The 19,213-nt window shown below is 37.6% G+C and overlaps 1 protein-coding gene and 1 long non-coding RNA gene across 3 annotated transcripts; one reads left to right on the top strand and one right to left on the bottom strand.

Moving 5' to 3' along the window:
- Positions 1–4,139: 4,139 nt before the first annotated feature.
- On the bottom strand, positions 4,140–8,555 carry LOC142181726 (uncharacterized). Of its 2 annotated transcripts, none has more exons than XR_012710637.1 (4): positions 7,960–8,555; positions 6,240–7,331; positions 5,840–5,907; positions 4,140–4,370 (listed from the first exon to the last, which is right to left on the bottom strand). It is a non-coding gene; the product is annotated as an uncharacterized LOC142181726 (long non-coding RNA). The 2 variants fall into 2 exon arrangements; XR_012710638.1 differs by lacking the exon at positions 4,140–4,370 and adding an exon at positions 4,984–5,177.
- Positions 8,556–16,407: 7,852 nt separating this feature from the next.
- Positions 16,408–17,496, top strand: LOC142182000 (uncharacterized). Its single transcript, XM_075255760.1, has 2 exons — positions 16,408–17,337; positions 17,422–17,496. Exons 1-2 carry the CDS (start codon positions 16,408–16,410, stop codon positions 17,494–17,496), a joined length of 1,005 nt encoding a protein of 334 aa, XP_075111861.1.
- Positions 17,497–19,213: the final 1,717 nt, after the last annotated feature.

The raw sequence follows: 19,213 nt of genomic DNA, 5'->3' as shown, positions 1-19,213 counted from the left end.
GTTTAGTTTGTTTTAACTAATTAAAAATACAAAAATATATGTTGCATGCACATTTAAGATTTAATTGTGCACTTAGGAATTAATTGAACCATGTTTTGTTTTTAAGAGAAAGAAAATCACAAAATAATGTATTTTTTGCATTTTTAGCATTTCATGTCCAAGTTATGTGATTTTATTTGATTGTGCGTGTTAATTGTTATTAAAAGTTAGTTAGTACTTTTATAAATTAATCTAGTCCTATAAGTTAATTTAGGATTTTTTGGAATTTTTAGTTTTATTAGTTTAAGAAAAGAAAGGCAAAATAAAAGAGTGTTAAGTCATATTTGGGCCAAATCAATTTAAAGTCCGTCATCCCAAACAATTTTTCTTCCCTTTTGAAATTGAAACTCGGATACCCAGCCCATACCCCATCCCCGACCCGGTCTGCCCCATAGCCCAAACAACCAACCCCCCCTTTCCCGATTTTCATTTTCATTTTCTAAACCCCTAACAAAAGAACCCTAAACCACCCGCCCCCTCCTTCTTCATCAGCTCCAAACGACCTCCATGGCTGCCCTCCTTCTTCTTCTTCGAACCAACGACCCCTCCTTCTCCCTCGACATCCATGGCTTCCCTCCTTCTTCTTCTTCGAACCAACGAACACCGGCAACTCCGGCAACTCGTCGACAGCCCACCTCACGTCCACTAGCTTCGTCCAAACGACCACCTCCCTTCACGCCAGCTTTACTACCAACGCCCACTGCCATCTCCAAGCTCCCATCGCTGCACTACTGACCACTGACCAGCCTTCTCCATCGACGTCCAATGCCACCAACAGTCTGCCCCTCCAGCTCCACAGTCGTCGACCAACAGCCTTCACGGAAACGACCAAACACCTCGTCAGTCAACATGCTCGAGCAGCCATGAAACTCTGGCTCAAAACCTTCAAACCCCTCCATTAAAAATGACTCATTTTTAGTCCGCGAGTTCGAGTTTCCGACGGGGTCTTGGTTCCATATTTGCTCGAGTTTCTTGGAACATTAGCTTGAAGCTTTTGTTTGTCATTTGCCTTTGCTGTACAGCTCTGCTCAAAGAGTTTTCTGTATTCAATCACTTGGGAAATCCATTTTTGGCAACAATGAAGGTCCATTTCCCTTTTCTTTTCATCTTGTCTTTTGGTTAAACTGATATCAATGAGCTGCATGTTTCCATGATCAAACGTAGTGAGCAGTAGTACAAGTTCATGAATCTGTCGTTTTTCTTGCTTGTTTTAATTATCTTGCCTCGTTCTAGTTTCTATCTTTTCTTAGTTATGTTATGTTGTTTCTTTTCTTGTCGTTATTCATCATTTCTTGCATATGAAGTCAGCTTGTTTTCATTCAGTATGTTGACAGTATTCATTTGTTCTTGTTTAGGTTTAATCTAGAAGTGTGTTAGTTTAATCACTGAATCTTTATTTTGATGATATTTGGTCTGAATTGAGTTTCAAGCTTAAATTGTGATTTGAGTTTGATGAATCTTAATGTCGTTGATTGAGAGTTAGTTTCATGTGTTTAATTAGTTAATTGTTAGGATTTCTCACTTAAGATTGGTTATAGCTGCTATAGTTTGGTTAATTGATTAGGAAGATTGGATATAGCTGATAGGGTAGAATGGTAATTTCAGTAGTTTCAGGGGTATTTTGGGATTTAAAGTTTTAAAATGATTAATTTGAGTGCTCTGTCCACTAAGCACTAATAATATTAAAATAAGGCATTGTTTAATACATAGTGGGGGACAAGACATTTGATAGTGAGGGACAAGGCATGCAAGTGTGGGGAACAAGGCATGCAAGTGTGGGGAACAAAACATAATGGTATGAAAAGCTTAAAAAGGATTGATTAAAATATGTTGCCCATACCTGTCTTTGGGTTATAAATAGGGTCATTCAAAACAGTAAAAGGGGCTAGTTTTTTTTTTGAGAAAGAAAATCGGTTCTCTTTCAGTCTTTTTTAGAGAGTCTAGGCTGGATTTTTAAAATTTAAAAGTTCAGTAATTTGAGAGTAAAAAAGAGGCTGATTTTTAATCCAAAAGGTTCAGTGATTGGAGAGCTAAGAAACTGAAAAGTGGGTCTTTTCTTTTACTACTGAATATCAGAACTAGTATTGTTGTTGTTTCATTGGTGTTGCTGTTTAGTATTTCTGGGGCTTCAATTGGTTCTTCCTGAGTTTGCTATTGGTTATTGGCTATTGTTTTCATTGGGTGTTGCTAGAACTCTGCTGGTTCCTTCCCTTTTAATCTGTCACTGGGTTGTTCTGTCACTGCGTTGCTGTGTTATTACTGTTGCTGACTGCTCCTTCATCTTCTTGTATTTCCATTATCCAGGTACACGTTCTAAAGCTCTCAAATTTGATGGAAAGGAAGTAAAGAGTTGTTGGAATGAATTTCTAAATTTCCCCTGTTTCTTTGTGTTTAATTTGATGTATAAGTAGTAGTTCACTTGATATTTCATAGTATGTATTGGAATGACTTTGGAATGCATAAGCTGGACTGATTGAATCTATTTCTACAAACATGGAATATCAATTGTACTTAATCTTAGTTGGTGATTACTAGTTATGAAATATACTGTATTTAATTCTTTTTTTTGGTAGTCGTGAAATAGTTTCAAATAGTTTATGTCCCAAAACGGGTTCAAATAGTTTATGGAAATTAGCATGTTGGTTTAATAGGTCTAATTCTGAAATCGCGAGTTCACTTGAGTAAATAACATCATTTTAAATAGCAATGTAAATAATGTTAGTAACTAATGTTAGTTCTCAAATGTTAGTGATTAATGTTAGCTTGATGACTGTTTTTAAGCATTGATGCATTTTTCAACAAATCGTAAAAAGAGCTCAAAAATGGCTTTGTATTCCTCACAGTTAATTCCAATAGTCCAATTCATATAATAAAGCTAGGTTGAACTGAATTGAAATGGTAGCTGGTTTGTTAATATTTACAACGGCAGACGATGGATCTTAAGTTAGGTAGCGGGTTCAAACTAGAAGGTGTTTCCTTTTGTTTGGACCCGGACTTTAACTTGAAGCCCGAACTTTTTAATGCTAATTAATTAGGATTTTCTTTATTCTTAGAGACAAATAAATAGACAAATAAAAAAATCTAAGTATTTGTTTCAAAATACTTAGATTTAGGGACGGGCCGTTTAGCGAATTTCACGGCCTTCCCCAAAAGATAATAACGCACAAGTCACTTCCGGCGCGCTTTAAAAATCTACTCTCTTAAACTCGGGTGCACATTTATGTGACCCAAATCCAAATCTCAACGAAGTCAAAATGTGTCGCTAATCACGGGTACATTGATTGTGACGTGGTTCGAGATGCATTTCTATGACGTTGCAAATTCCTTTTAAAAAAATATATATATAATGAATGAGATGAGCCTCGACAAACAAAAATACACAAGCTGTGGGGCCCTCTATACGTGTTGGTAAAATTACTTAGACTTCGGGATGGGCCGTTTAGCAAAATTTCACGGCCCTACCCAAAAAATAATGATACGCTAGTCGCTTTAGGCGCGCCTTTAATAATTTACTTTCTTAAACTCGGGTGCACATTTATGTGACCCAAATCTAAATCTCAACAGAGTTGAAATGTGTCAATAACCACGGGTGCATTGATGTGACGTGGTTCGAGGTATATTTTCACGACGTTGCAATTCTCGTTAAAAATAATAATAATAAAAGCGGTAAACAATTAAAATTTGCAAATAGGTTCAACATGTATTAAAACCAGATAAATAAGCCGAATATGACAGTTGAGCGACCGTGCTAGAACCACGGAACTCGGGAATGCCTAACACCTTCTCCCGGGTTAACAGAATTCCTTACTCGGATTTCTGGTGCGCAGGCTGTTAAACAGAGTCATTCTTTTCCTCGATTCGGGATTCAACCGGTGACTTGGGACACCATAAATCTCCCAAGTGGCGACTCTGAATTAAATAAATAAATCCCGTTTCGATTGTCCTTTAATTGGAAAAACTCCCTCTGCGCCCCTTTGTGGTGGCGCGGGTAAAAAGGAGGTGTGACAGTGATGGCGCCTCTCGTGAAGACAAGGCCAGCCAACACAACACTCACCTTAACCCTTTAAGCATTAAGAGTCATTTTTAAGTCTTTAAATTAAACAATGTTTCATAATAAAATCCTGGAATAACAGTGTGGAATAAAATACCAGCCAGACACTAGTCATAAGCAACTATCAAGGTCTGAATACAACAAAAGTCTAAAAATGTACTAAATACTGTAACAACAATTAGGGGAAGGAAGCGGTGCTGCGAACGTCATGCAGCCACTTTGCTAACTCTGATGACTCCGCGGCTGAGCTATCAACACCCGCTATCGGGTTCCGATATACCTGAATCAGCACACGAGGTGCAGGGAGTAATGTGAGTACTCCAACCCAGTAAGTAATACGAGTAAATAAAGGCTGAGCAGTAGGAAACAATGAATCCACATTTACGCTGGGTTCAATAAACACAACAGGCTTTCAAATCATAATACGAGTCAATCCTCCCTTTTAAAATCCAGCTTTTAGTAAAAATCATCTTTGAAATACCTTCCAATAGTTTCAGTAGCGGTTCAATACCATTTAAAATAATAATAGAGATTAAAGTCATAATCGGCCCCTCGGGCAAAGCATAGTTCGTAAAACAGCCCCTCGGGCAAAACAGTAATCACAAACACTTCATAACTTGAAAATCTCAGTGGAAATAACCAATGTCAAATCAGTGATTAATTTCTGAACATCTCATAAACTCCAGTTTAAATAAAAGTTGTTTTAAAACATTTGTGCAACTTTCCGACAGAGGCTCAATATAAAGATGAGTGAAAACAGTCGATAAATCAACATATTCGATAGAAATTCACTTTAAAGAGGAGTGAAATCAATAAGTCCATAAACAGGCCTCTCAGGCAAAAACATCACTCATATGCATGTATATATCTATCGCATGTATATATATATCGCCCCTCGGGCTAGCCTCTCTGTCACTCGTAACTCAACTCTTAACAATAAGTACTCACACTCAGCATTCACGCTCAATTGGTACCATATAGTAACCGTTGCGGCGTGCAGCCCGATCCGTATATCTCTCACAATAACTGAAATCAAAGTAACCGTTGCGGCGTGCAGCCCGATCCATGCATCGCTGTGGCGCACAACCTGATACATATAAATAGTCGACTGTGCTCACTAGGGGTGTGCAGACTCCGGAGGGGCTCCTACAGCCCAAGCGTTATATTGCTGCGGCGAGCAGCCCGATCCATATAAGTATCGTTGCGGCGTGCAGCCCGATCCATATACATATATATATATATATATATATATATATACATTGTTGCGGCATGCAGCCCGATCCATAGATATATAATCCTCACAACTAGGCCCTCGGCCTCTCTCAGTCATAAACCTCACCATCAGACTCTCAGTCTATCTCAGTCATCAATCTCACAATCAGACCCTTGGTCTATCTCAGTAAAATAAGGAACTCAGCCCAAAACAATTTTCACATTTTAAGAATATAGTGATAAAGCTAGATTTGAGCAGTAAACAGGTAAAACATGACTGAAAATATGCTTTCAAACAAATAAAGTGAGGAAAGATAGTAAAAATTCCCCTAAGGGTCTCAACAAGTCGGCACAAGGCCCCAAACATGGCATACAACCCAAAAATATAATAATGTCAAACAGTTAACTATCAAATACGCATTAAAATATTCGTTCGGGATGGCTAGTCATCCAGCGTGCAAGTCACCTCAAAGTAACACAACGACGTATAATCCGGGGTTTCAAACCCTCAGGACAGTATTTACAATCATTACTTACCTCGAACCGGCTAATCCTCTAGCTCGCGATGCCTTTGTCTCTCAAATCGACCTCCGAATGCCTCGAATCTAGCCACAATAATTCGATTCAATTAATAAAAATTATAGGAATTAATTCCATATGAAATTCTATATTTTCCATTAAAAATTTGAAATTGCACTCAAAATTCTCCTGTGGGGCCCACATCTCGGAACCCGACAAAATTACGGGATATGAAACCTCATCCAACCATGAGTCCAACCATACCAATTTTACTAAAATCCGACATCAACTCAACCCTCAAATCTTCAAATTAAACCAAGAGGGTTTTCAAGATTTTCCCAACTAAAATCACCAATTAAATGCCAAAACTAGTAATAGATTCGGGTAATCTAACCAAAATTAAGTTAAGAACACTTACCCCGTTGTTTTCTCTGAAAATCTCCCGAAAATCGCCTCTCCCCGAGCTCCAATTTGGTAAAAATGGAAAATGGGATTCGTCCCATTTTCCAGAACTTAACATTCTGTCTGGTACTGTTCACACTATTCACGACTGTTCACGGGGTACTGTACAAGGTACTGTTCACGCAGGTGCGGTCACTGTTCACACGTGCGAAAAATGCAAAAACTGCCCAGAAAATTGCAGCAGCTTTTCTTTTCACTAAAAAGGCTCTAACTCCATCATACGAACTCAGAATTCAATGATTCTTGTTCCTATGAGTCACAAATAATAATACAAACATATACCTTCATTCGAAACTCAATTCGGAGCTCATTTACTCAGTTGAATACCCATTTCGCTCGTTAAACAATTAACTCATGTTTCGTATCAAAAACCCAATGTGACTTGATGAAATTAGACCAAACTTTCCAGATCAGTCCTATAATTCATTATCAAAATTTTGTAAGTATCGAAATCAAATTTTGATCTCTAGAACTAAAAATGGATCTTTGGATCATTACATGCTTATGCTCAAAACGGCAAAATCTTCCAAAACTTATCCGAGACTCATGAGACCCTAGCCAAACATGCCAACATAATTCATAACATCATTCAAACCTGTTCCAATCATCAAAACACCTCAAACAACATCAAATTACCCCAAAACTCATCGAATTCAAGCCTAAGTTTCCAAAAAACTTCCGAAATACACTTTCGATCAAAAACCCAACCAAATGATGTCCGAATAACCTGAAATTTTTCACACACATCACAAATGACATAAAGAAGCTACAGAAACTCTCGGAATTCTATTCCGACCCTCGAATCAAAATCTCACCTATCAACCGGAATTCGCCAAAATATTAACTTTGCCAATTCAAGCCAAATCCTTCCACGGACTTCCAAAATGCATTCTGATCGTGCTCCTAAGTCATAAATCATCCAACAAAGCTATCCAAATCGTAAAATTTCTGATCCGAACTCATATACAAATAAGTCAACTCTTAGTCAAACCTTTCAAATTCAAAACTTTCAACTGAGATTGTTCCTTCAAATTCATTCCGATTTTTCCTGAAAATCAAAACCAACGATTTACATCAGTCATAATACGTTACACGGGGCAAGTCATGCCCGGGAACTGGCGATCAAAGTACAAAAGCTCAAAACGACCGGTTGGGTCGTTACAGGTCGGCCCAAGTATATTCCTAGCGATAAAAGTGAACCAAATAACACAATTAACATGATAAATTCAATTTTTTTTATTCTTGTTGTCCGATCCCACATTCAAAACAATGAAAATGCCAATTATCTTTACCTAAGTGTGATGCTATATCTTTCTGACAATTAATAAAACTATAAAATATCTAAAACAAATAAACTATTTATGAGAACAGAGAAGCCGGATATTTATGAACAAACCAGCGTAGATTAAAACTGGAAAGAGTCATTCCATGACCCATTAAATCCAAAATCCTTACTTCACTATTTTCTTCTTTATCTTAATTAAACTTAGTAACAGATTAATGATTCAACAATCACAAAATTTCTTAGTTCTTAAACTAACGAGAATTGAACATGAAAATAATACGAATACCATCCAAACAAATAATATCAAGCAAATACGCACAAATTCGCTTCATTCCATCAAAATAATTATAAGAACACACATAATTAAAGAAGAGAAGAGTATGAAATGGACCTCAAAAAGGTGTCATCTGATTTCCTTAAATATTTCAAAATTGTATAGAATCGTTAACCCGATACCGAGCACATTATAGAATGAACAGTAATTGACGCGAAACTTGAACCGCTAGATCGAAACTCAGAACGAGATACCGTCGTCGATCGTAAACCTCAACAACTACACATCACTTGAAATTGGAAAGGATTTGATCTTGTTTCTGGGCTGTGGATTTATATGACGGTAAATGGTTGAAGACATGGGTGTTTGTGGGTCTTTCATGGCAGTGTAAAGGTGGAGATACAGTGGTTTTCAATGGTAAGAATAGGAGGTGATTTAAGGTAGAGTCATGGTGTTTTTGCTGGAAATGGAAGCTTTGAAGATTATACTTGTGGAAGAAAGTTGTGGCTGTGTATATGAGTGGTCGTTAATGGAGTGAGAGCAAGGTGAGAGTATGTTGTTGGTGGTTGCGACTTTGTGTGTGTGGTCGCGGCTGGCTTAGGACGGCGGAATTGGTTTCTCAAATGAGAGATGAAGATTTTGGAGACGAAAAATCCGATCGTCTTCTCAGGTGGGGTGGTCTGCCGTTCTAGCTTAGAATGTAGGTATTAGAGATTAGGTTAGGTTTTGATTATAATTGGGTTTAAATAGGGGTGTAAAGGTTATTTGGCTCAATATTTTGGGCTATCCGAAATTGGGCCTTTCCAACCCAAAATCTTAATTCTTTTCCTACAAATAATGTAAAATTTATACTATAAAATACATAACTAACTCTAATTAATTAAAATAAATAATATTACATTGTAAAACTATTTTTGGTATTTTTTAAGATTATAGAAAAATAAAAATAGATAAAAATAGGTGAAAATAGTATTACTACATCAAGTACTAATTAACCTTAAAAATTCAATTAACTCAAATAAATATATAAAATATGCGAAACTGCTAATATAGCTTGAAGACGTGACGAGTCAAAAATTACATGTCTATGACTATAACAAATACTCGTACGCTCTTTATATTAAGGAGCCCACCTTTTGACATTAATTAATAATAAAATTGACCATATTAACCTTCATTATCTCTTTAATTTGTTCATTGAAAATATAACATATACTCCGAGATTCTTTACTCGAAGGGCAACGTTGAAAAAAAAATTAATTCCTACTTGATATCTGAAGAAATTAGATTTTGTGAACAACAAAAAAAATTAATTAAAGTAGACCACGGAGAATAATAAAGAGCAACAAAAAACCAAAAGCACTTTATATGAGTTGAAATAGATGTATAGTATCTTTTTATTCTTGAGATATTTCGAGTTCGACCCCTAAAATTACAAAAAAAAATTACTGTTATGCAATCTGAATTAATCGAACCAAAAAATTGTTATCGGACACGGGATAGAAAACAGAATAATTGGAGGAGGCAAAAACCATTTTAACCGTGCCGTGAGAAATTTGTTTGGCAATAATCATGAAGTTGCATTGGCTGGACCAATAGACTGATAGAGCAAACACAGAAAATGATGGCCTACGTAGCGTTGAAATTTCAGAATAAATACAATTGACTTTTTAACAATTTTGCCTGCTGACTTAATCCGTACTCAAAGACACCGACATTAATATGTAATGTAATTGAGTGTCAACTGTTGACGCATCTTTGAAATAGGCTTTAAGCGTATAGTAATAGACTTTTCATAGGCTTCTTTTAAGTTAAGAGCTTAGCCTTCACTTTTTCTCAAGAGGCAGGCAAAGAAGACATGATATCCTCAACTTCAAAAATAAATTTGGAGATCCGATCCCAGGACAAAAATTAGTAAACAAATTAATGAAGAAACAGAGGCGTACATGATATGAAGATGCTAGTGGCAATATCAAATTAAAGCACAATATATATTGGACGGTGGACGTCATTATATTATTCACCATAAAAGTCATAAAAAGAATAGGTCAAAAACAGGCCTGACTCAGACTACTAATGACCTATGCTTGCATCCTAATAATTTCAGTAAATACAAGTCAACCTACTCTTACCCTAGCTTGTTCAGAGCAAACTCACCGGCGCACTTGTGCCCAAAGCACCGGTCCTCACATCAAATTTAATTGTATAGTACAGCCTGATATAGGAAACATGCCTTATTTGGGCGTCTCTTTTTAATCTGAAGCCGCTTTATTTTTCTGTTTGTACCCAAACCCATTTTTTTGTTAAAACTCTTTTAAAAAGACTATTTTATCCTTCTTTATTAAAAAACTACTTTCTCTCCAAGTATACGCTAGTCCTCTACTGTCCCTGTCTCTCTCTTCCGTTATTCACAAATTTTGATTTGTTCTTCTCTGAAATCAAATGGTTTTCGTCGTTGTTTTTGATTTTTCAACTGCTAATCGTCGTTGTTCCCACATTACGATTTAATCACAGTTACATTGCATTAACTTTCTGGGTTTTATTTTAGTATTAATTTTTATGATTAAATTTCTGGTTTTGGTTTTTATAGTCATGTATTTATGATAAAATAGTTTTTTAGGGTTTTGTTTGATAAGTGCATTAGTTTTACTTTTACGATTGTGTTTTTAGGTTTATTGAACGAGTGTTTGTGTTGTTGATGAAAATTTTATAAATTCTTCAGTTATTAGACATCGAAATTTTTAAAATTTTTGAGAGTTAAATAGATGATACTATTAAAGTGTGAAGTTTATAATAGTTCAATGATACCTTAGATAGGAGCTACAGTTTTTTCCCATGTTTTGACATTATTTTTGGATTTGAATTTGTATTTTATTTTTTGTAAAAACTAAAGCATGTTTTTTTGCTGAATGTTTTGTTTTATAACTGGTGAACTTTCAGCTTTAGGAGCTGAAGTTTTTATTTTTGTAACTGGTGAACTTCAGCTCTAGAGCTGAAATTTTTGTTTTGTAACTGTCGAACTTCAGCTCTAGAGCTGAAGTTTTTGTTTTATAACTGTCGAACTTTAGCCTTCTTAGATATTGAATTTTTAACCGATCTTTTTAATAATGTCCTGATGTTATTTTTTGCATATTTTACTTTTTTTGAATAGATGGCACCTAAAAATCCTAATGCAGCTAAAGTACGCAAAACAACTAATTGTAATGACCCGACTGGTTATTTTGCTTTCTAAAATCTCGTTCCCTTAAAAAAACTTTTCGCGCCTGCTTTAACTAATTTACGACCTGCGGGGATGGTTGGTTCGGGATTTGAAAGAGTTTGGATTGAAATATGCTCATTTGACTCCTTAGGATTTTTTTAAAAGGCTAAGTTTGACTTTGGTCAATATTTTTAACAAACAAACCCGGATTCGTATTGTGACGATCCCGGAGGGTCCGCAGGAAAATATGGGACCTGGGCACATGCTCGGAATCGAGTTCCGAGGTCCCTAGCCCGAGTAATAAATTTTTATTAGAAATTATTAAACTGAAATTCTAAGGATTTAAAGAAACTAATTAATGATTGATCACATGGGTATCAGGATCGTATATTGGTTCCGGAGCGCGGTACAGGTCTGAAATAACATTTAAGACTTGCCCGCAAAATTTGGTGTCAATCCGAGTAGTTTAAGGGCGTTTCGGCTCGTTAGAGGAAAATTAAGAACTTAAAATTCATAAGTTTGATTCAATTGGTTAGGGGTGATTCTTAGATTCAGCGTTGTTTCGGGCGTTCCGAAGGTTCGGGTAGGTCCGTTTCATGATTTTAGACTTGTCGGTATGTTCGGGAAGGGCTTGGGAGCCCCAAGCGTCAATCGGACGAGGCTCGAGTGAAATTGGAATTTTTGAGAAGTGTTGAAGCATCTGCTTCTGTCATAACCGCACCTGTGGTTGGTCGGCCGCAGGTGCGAGACCACAGAAGCGGTCCGCCTATCGCAGATGCGGCCCAGGGCAGGCCCAAATAGGAAAAGCGGCTCACAAGCCGCAGAAGCGGCCTCGAGACCGCAGAAGCGGTCTGTGACGACCCAAAGGGTCATCACTTGATTTCAGTTGATTTCTATGTCTCCAAGGCCTTGAAAACCTCATTAGAGTTACCTCAATTTGTGTGCGCAGTCCGGGCACATAGCCGGAAAGCTTAAATATGAAACTCTATGAAAAATGCTAAGTTTTGATGTTAAAATGAATAAATTTGACTTCGGTCAATATTTTGGATAACAGACCTGGATCCGTGATTCGACGGTCCCGGAGGGTCCGTAGGAAAATATGGGACTTGGGCATATCCCAAAATCAAATTCCGAGGTCCCAAGCCCGAGAAATGAATTTTTAAGTGAAATTGTTTAATGAAATTTGAAAAGGAAACTGTTTAGAAAGCAATGGTATCGGGCCCGTATTTTGGTTCCGGAGCCCGGTACAGGTCTTATATACGACTTGAATCATTCCTGTGAAATTTGGTTAAAAACGGACATCATTTGACGCAATCCGAACCTTAATTGAGAAATTTGATGTTTAAAAAAGTTTTGAGAAATTTTATTGATCTCGAGGTTTAATTCGATGCTCGTGATGTTATTTTGGTAATTTGATTACACAAATATGTCCGTAAGATGTTTTTGAGATTGTGTGTATTCTTGGGTTGGAGTTTCGAGGGCTCGGGGTGAGTTTCGAGTAGGTTCTGGGATGCTTTAGGCTTAGAAAGTCAGATGTTGCAGGTTCAGGAAGTTGCAGGTCTCTGAACCCTCTAGTGCGGTCCGCTGTCGCCTTTGTGTGGAGCGCGGTGGAGGCTGTCCGACCGCAGTCTCCTTTGTGCGGTCCGCACAGGGTGCTAAACTGTAGGTCTTCAGGGAGGCCTGTGCGGCCGCGGTCCATTTGATGCGGTCCGCACAGGGGGTCTGAGAGGGGTATAAATAAACGGGAATTTCAGTTATTTTTCACTTTTCAAAACCCCAAAAACATATGAGGCGATTTATCAAACAACTTTTCTTCTCCAAAACGTTGGTAAGTGATTTCTAACTCATTTTCTTCACTCTTTAACATCTTTTAACATGATTTCAACTTCAAATCAAAGATTTTCATGGGGGAAATTGGGTGTTTTGGGTAGAACCTAGGTTTTTTCTAAAATTGGGGATTTGAACCTCAATTTGAGGTCCGATTTCAAAATAAATTATATATTTGGGTTTGTGGGGGAATGGGTAACCAGGTTTTGGTTTGAATCTCGGGTTTCGACCATGTGGTCCCGGGGGTGATTTTTGAATTTTGGGTAAAACTTTGGAAAACTCATTTTCATGCATTGGGGTTGATTCATTTGGCACTTATTGATGTAATTATGTAACTTGTGACTAGATTCGAGCGGATTGGTGGTGGAATCGAGGGGTAAAGCTATAGTTGAGACTTGAGTGGTGTTCAAGGCATCGAGGTAAGTGTTTGCTCTAACCCTAGCTTGAGGGATTAGGAGTTGAGTCATATTTGCTACTTGCTTCTTGTTGAGTACGACGTATAGGCATGGTGACGAGTATTTATACGTTGGTGTCAAGCATGACCGTGAGTCTTAAATTGAAAGTTTTTGTGTTCTTAAATGACAACTGGGTGTCTTACTTAATGATCTTCTATGATTGAGCATTTTCAATAATTGAACTGAGTACAAGCTAAGTTGAGATTGGTTATAGCTGATTCTCCCTTGCTGGGATGAATATTTCAATATTGTTGTTCCCTTGCCGGGAAAATTATTACATTGTTGTGTTCCCTTGCTGGGAAGTTATTATATTGATTATTTTCCCTTGCCGAGATTCCTTGAAATTACAAGATATTATGAAATGGTAGCGGGTGGTACGCCTACCACAAGATATTATGAAATGGGAGCGGGTGGTACGCCTACCACAAGATATTATGCAATGGGAGAGGGTGGTAAGCCTACCACAAGATGTTATGAAATGGGAGCGGATGGTACGCCTACCACAAGATGTTATGAAATGGGAGCGGATGGTACGCCTACCACAAGATGTTACGAAATGGGAGCGGGTGGTACGCCTACCACAAAATATGAGAAATGGGATCGGGTTGCACGCCTGCAACAAGATGGAAACTGAAAGGGAAAGATGTCTTTACTTTTCTTTATCTGTGTTAGAAGTTATATTGTCAGCTCCCTTATTTATTACTTGTTATTTTGCTTTATCAGCTATCTCTGAGGCATGTTCCTCTTCCCCAGCTTTAATTGCTTATTATTTGTTTACTTTTCCGCCATATATTATATAACTGCACAGGTTTATCTGAAGTCCGGTCCTAGCATTGTCACTACTTCGCCGGGGTTAGGCCAGGCACTTACCAGCACATGAGGTCGGTTGTGCTGATACTATACTCTGCACTGTGTGCAGATCCCGGAGCAGATTTCGGACAGTAGTTGGAGGGCTTCCTTCAGTCCATCCGGAGACCCAAGGTAGACCTGCAAACGTTCGCGGGCCCTGGCGTCTCCCTCTATCTCTACTTCCTGTTTCCTTTATCTCTTGCTCAGGAACAGTACTATGTATTTTCTTCAGACTTTGTATGTAGTGACTCTTAGACAGTCTGTGGTACTATGACACAATATTTTAGGGTATTGAAGTTTAAAAGTGGTAATAGACGTAGCTCTAAGCTTTATAAATGTTGACTTCCGCCTATTTCCTAACTTCCGTTTCATTTATATTGTCGCCCTATGTTTGTTTTAAAAGAAGTAATATGAAAAAGGTAGTAGATAGTTAAGGGTTGGCTTGCCTAGCTCACATTAGTAGGCGCTATCACGACTCCCAAGGGTGGGAATTCCGGGTCGTGACACGGTCGCAGCCCATTTGGCCAGTTCCGCAGATGCATTCGCTTTCTCGCAGAAGCGGGACCGCAGATGCGAAAATCTCTGAAGCAGTAAGCTTCATTTAATACGGGTTCTAAGTCCCTTTTTGCCACTTTTCACTCCTCCATTGGCGATTTTGGGAGCTTTTGAGAGAAAACTTCCACCTAGCATCTTGAGGTAAGCTTATTCCACGTATTCTTGGTTTAATACATGTGTCTTAGGTAGATTAAACACTAGAATTAAGGTGAAATCAAGGGGTTAGAGCAAAACGTAGGGTTTTGACAAAAGTTAGATTTAACCACGAATTTTGTTATGAAATGAATTAGAAATCATATATTATTGATCCTTAGGTTATGGAGAACAACTTCCTTCAAACAATTTCGGAATCCGGGCACTTGGGCCCGGGGTCCGATTTTGGAAAACTTATGTTAAGGGTTGGGAAATTTCTTAAATAGCTAGAATATGATCTTGTGAGCTTATATTGACTAGTTCCTACCTCATTTAACTAGTTTTGGATCGTTCGGCTCCAAATTGAGAGTTCGGGCTCGTTCTTGGTATTGGAAGTGCAATTTGGAGCGAGGTGAGTCTCCTTTCTAACCTTGTAAGAGGGAATTATCCCCATATGTATAATAATTGAATAATTGCTACTAAATGTGGGGGCTATGTACGCACTAGGTGACGAGAGTCCGTGCGTAGCTACTATTATGTTAATTATCCAGGTAGTCTAGGACCCGTACCATGCTATATTTGTGAATGTCTCTATATATTTTCTTGCTAATGTGATCACTTAAGGTATGCTAGAGACTTGGAAAGGAATATAAGCAAATGTATACACTTGTTGGACACTTGTATGAATTTGTTTGAAGATAAATGCGCATTCATGTGTTTTCTTGATATTAATTGATATTTGTGGATCGTGTCGATCGCCTCGGTAGAAATAGATGCATCTATGGTTCGTGCCATTTGACCCTTTGGCAGTGCACAGTTTATTTCCTGTTGGATCGGGCCGTCGACCTCAGCATAATATGCGCATGATATCTATGTGAAATCTTATCCATGACTTGATCTGCTAAATATTTGTAATGCAAATGGCTAATTGTAAAATTGATTACGAACATGACTTATTACCTCTTGCTACAAACTGTTGATTATTTGTGACTCTCATGCTTAGCATAACACTTCATTATATTATTTGACCTTAGTAAGTATCAAGTCGACCTCTCATCTCTACTTCTTCGAGATTAGACGGGATACTTACGGGGTAAATATTGTTTATGTACTCATACTACACTTCTGTACTTAATTGTACAGGATCTAAGGCAGGTACATCTGGCTATCAGTCTGGTGCGCGCCCCTGATTCATAGTTCGAGACTTCCACTGTGAGATGCCCCTTCTTGTGTCGTTTAACAGCTTGATGAAGTCTCTTTTTATTTATTTTTGCTGTCTATTCTATTTCGGACAGTATGATGGATTTATTCTTTTGTATATTCTACTAGTTGCCCACAACTTGTGACACTAGGTCTTGGCACACACATTGTAGACGTTTTTTTTGGGTTGTATAATTATTATCGAATGTTGCATATTATCACCTGTTTTTAATTGAAAATTAAGAAAATGTTGTAACTGTTTTGGGTAAGTAAAATAAGAATTTACTAATACTTTCGTGTTGGCTTGCCTGACAACGGTGTTGGGTGCCATCACGATCTGTTATGGAAATGGGTCGTGATACTAATGCACCTAAAGCACCTAGACAACCTATAATACCCCCAGGTCCTTATGTCCCTGCTCCTCCACCTACAAGACCAAGGCAAAGATATTTTGAGTTTCTAGATTGGTTTAACTATAAGGGTTACTGGAAGAGGAACCACGATTTGAAGAGTTTAATTGAAAATTTCTTGACTCCTACACAATGGGATAATCTTAATAATGGTACATTTCGATACATTATGGCTATGGAAAATTTCAAATGCAGCATGAAGTTGGTTCATTGTCTGTGTCTTTCTCGAATATTCACCAATGATCGAGACTCCATTAGTTTCAAGATTTTTGGCCATGATGTTTCCTTCACTCTTGAAGACTTTTACATTATGTGCGGTTTGCGGATCACAACACATAATGTTGAAAAACTAATTAATCGAGAGAGCAATATTCTGAAGCGCTATTTTGGTAAGTCCAAGGGTGTGACTTTGAAGGATATTCGAGATTTTATGACTCGAAATGAAATTCCAAAGAATGCTGTGAATCACCGTCACATATGTGAGAGCGATGATGATGCTATGAAGCTTATGGAAATTCTTGTTGTAGAGTCTATTTTGTTTGGAAAAAAGACTGAGTCATCTGTGATGGAGGAGTATGCATCTATTGTTGAAGATGATAAGGTTTGTGCTGAATATCCTTGGGGTAATGTGGCTTATGAGAAGCTCATTTACTCACTGAAACATGCATTGGACAAGCAGAACAAAGTACGTTCAACTGAGTATAAAGTTGGTGGATTTCGGTTCTATGAGCGCTTCCCAGATATTCGGGAGAAGTATATAAGAGAGGATGAGTACCTTGATACCCCTCAAGTTCTCAGGATATTACGTTATGTATGTGTGGGAGAGCCTAAATATCCCAGACCTTTTGATTTCTTCAATAGTCATGAAGTAAGTTACTTTTTTTTGTCTTTGTGTTTATACGTTGACGTATTAGTTTTTTTCCCCTCATATATACTTTTTTGTTTTAAACAGAATTATCGCAACTTTAGGGTGTTGGATATAATTCTTACAGAAGAGGAATTGAATTCAATGCCTTTAATTGGATAATTACCATACAACCAGATTCGTTCAATTGTACTTAATGCGGTTCCTTCAATTGGTGAATCACCATGTAGTCTGAGTCGATCAAAAGAAGCAAATCGAACTCCTGTTATTGGAAAATCACCACGTATTCGGAGTCGATCAAAATAAGCGAATCGAACTCTTTTTATTGACGAATCATCTCGTACCCATAGTCGTTCTAACCATTCTACAACTGAGTTTGATGACAATGAATTACTCGACACAATATGTTCTGTAAGTTTTGATCTAAAGTTTTTTGGTTTTGTTTTTGTAAAAGTACAACATATTTTTGTTGTGCGTCTATACTAGAGGGTAACGATGGAGGTTCAAAGGCATGCAGAAAAAGAAAGAAGAACGGTCATGAAAGAAGTTTTCGATAAGTTTTAAAAGGATGAGCGATCTGCTATTATGGATGCGGTTTTTGGAAAAGTGAAGGTAAGCTAATTTATAGAGAAGTCTTTTTATTTATGCTAATATTTAGATTAATCATTGTTAGTAATTTTTTTTCTAGGAATATTTTGATGAGAAGTTTGAATAGTTGTTTAAGATTGTCAACAAATCAAATGGAATGGACGATGGCAATTTTGATTTGAGTAACCATCGAGAATATGTTAAGATGAACGATTGTTACGAACATCTATAGGATATTAATGTTGTTGATGATGCATCGCATAAAGTCGCAGATGTAAATGCTACACGTGAGGAAGTGGCTTTTGAAGGCGATCAACATGTTCAAGAACAAATTAAAGAGGAACGTTCCAGTGCTGATAGATTGAGCAGAGATGGAAATGATGAAGAACATTTATCAACTGAGAATGTTGGAAGCATGCAAGGTGCAGATAATCAAGTTGTTTATACTGAAGAACATGCTGCTCATGATACATCGCATAAAGTCGCAGATGATAATGCTACACGTAAGGAGGCGGCTATTGAAGGCGATGCACATGTTCAACAACAAGGTGGAGAGGAACAATCTGGTGTTTTGTGACGACCTGACCAGTCGTCTCATGAGTTATCACTCCATTTTCCCCATTTTTACTTCGTTATGCTTTGTTTATCTGTGTTATGTGGTATCAGGTTGGTCGGATCGAGTTCGGAAAGGATCTGGCAAGGTTTGAGACACTTAGTCTCTTTAGAGTGAGTTTAAGTTAGAAAAGTCAACCAGATATTGACTTATGTGTTAGAGGGCTCAGATGTGAGTTTTGATAGTTTGGTTAGCTTTGGGAGGTGATTTGTGACTTATGAGAGTGATCAGAATGATTTTTGGAGGTTCGTAGTAGATTTAGGCTTGAATTGGCGAAGTTGATATTTTGGTGATTTACGATTTGTAGGCTAGATTTTGATATAGGTGTCAGAATGAAATTCCGAGAGTTGCAGTAGCTCCGTTGTGTCATTTGGGACGTGTGTGCAAAATTTTAGGTCATTCGGACATGGCTTGGTCCAGTTTTTGATGAAAAGCGAAATTCGGAAGATTTTAGAAAGTTTGGTTTGAATCCGATGTGTTTGGGTGATTTGATGTTGTTTAAGGTGTTTTGATGATTGGAACAAGTTTGAATAAAGTATTAGTATGTGTTTGTGCTTTTGGTTGAGGTCCCGGGGGCCTCGAAGTGATTTCGGATGGTTGACAGAAAGATTTGAGACTTGTGAAGTTGCAGAATCTCAGTTGCTTCTGGTATTTCTGCACCTGCAGATTGGGGACCGC

Source organism: Nicotiana tabacum, chromosome 6 (assembly GCF_000715075.1).
Source record: "Nicotiana tabacum cultivar K326 chromosome 6, ASM71507v2, whole genome shotgun sequence".
Classification (NCBI taxonomy): Eukaryota; Viridiplantae; Streptophyta; class Magnoliopsida; order Solanales; family Solanaceae; genus Nicotiana; species Nicotiana tabacum.
Note: the sequence above shows the minus strand (reverse complement) of the source record. Positions and strands in the feature narration are given on the sequence as shown.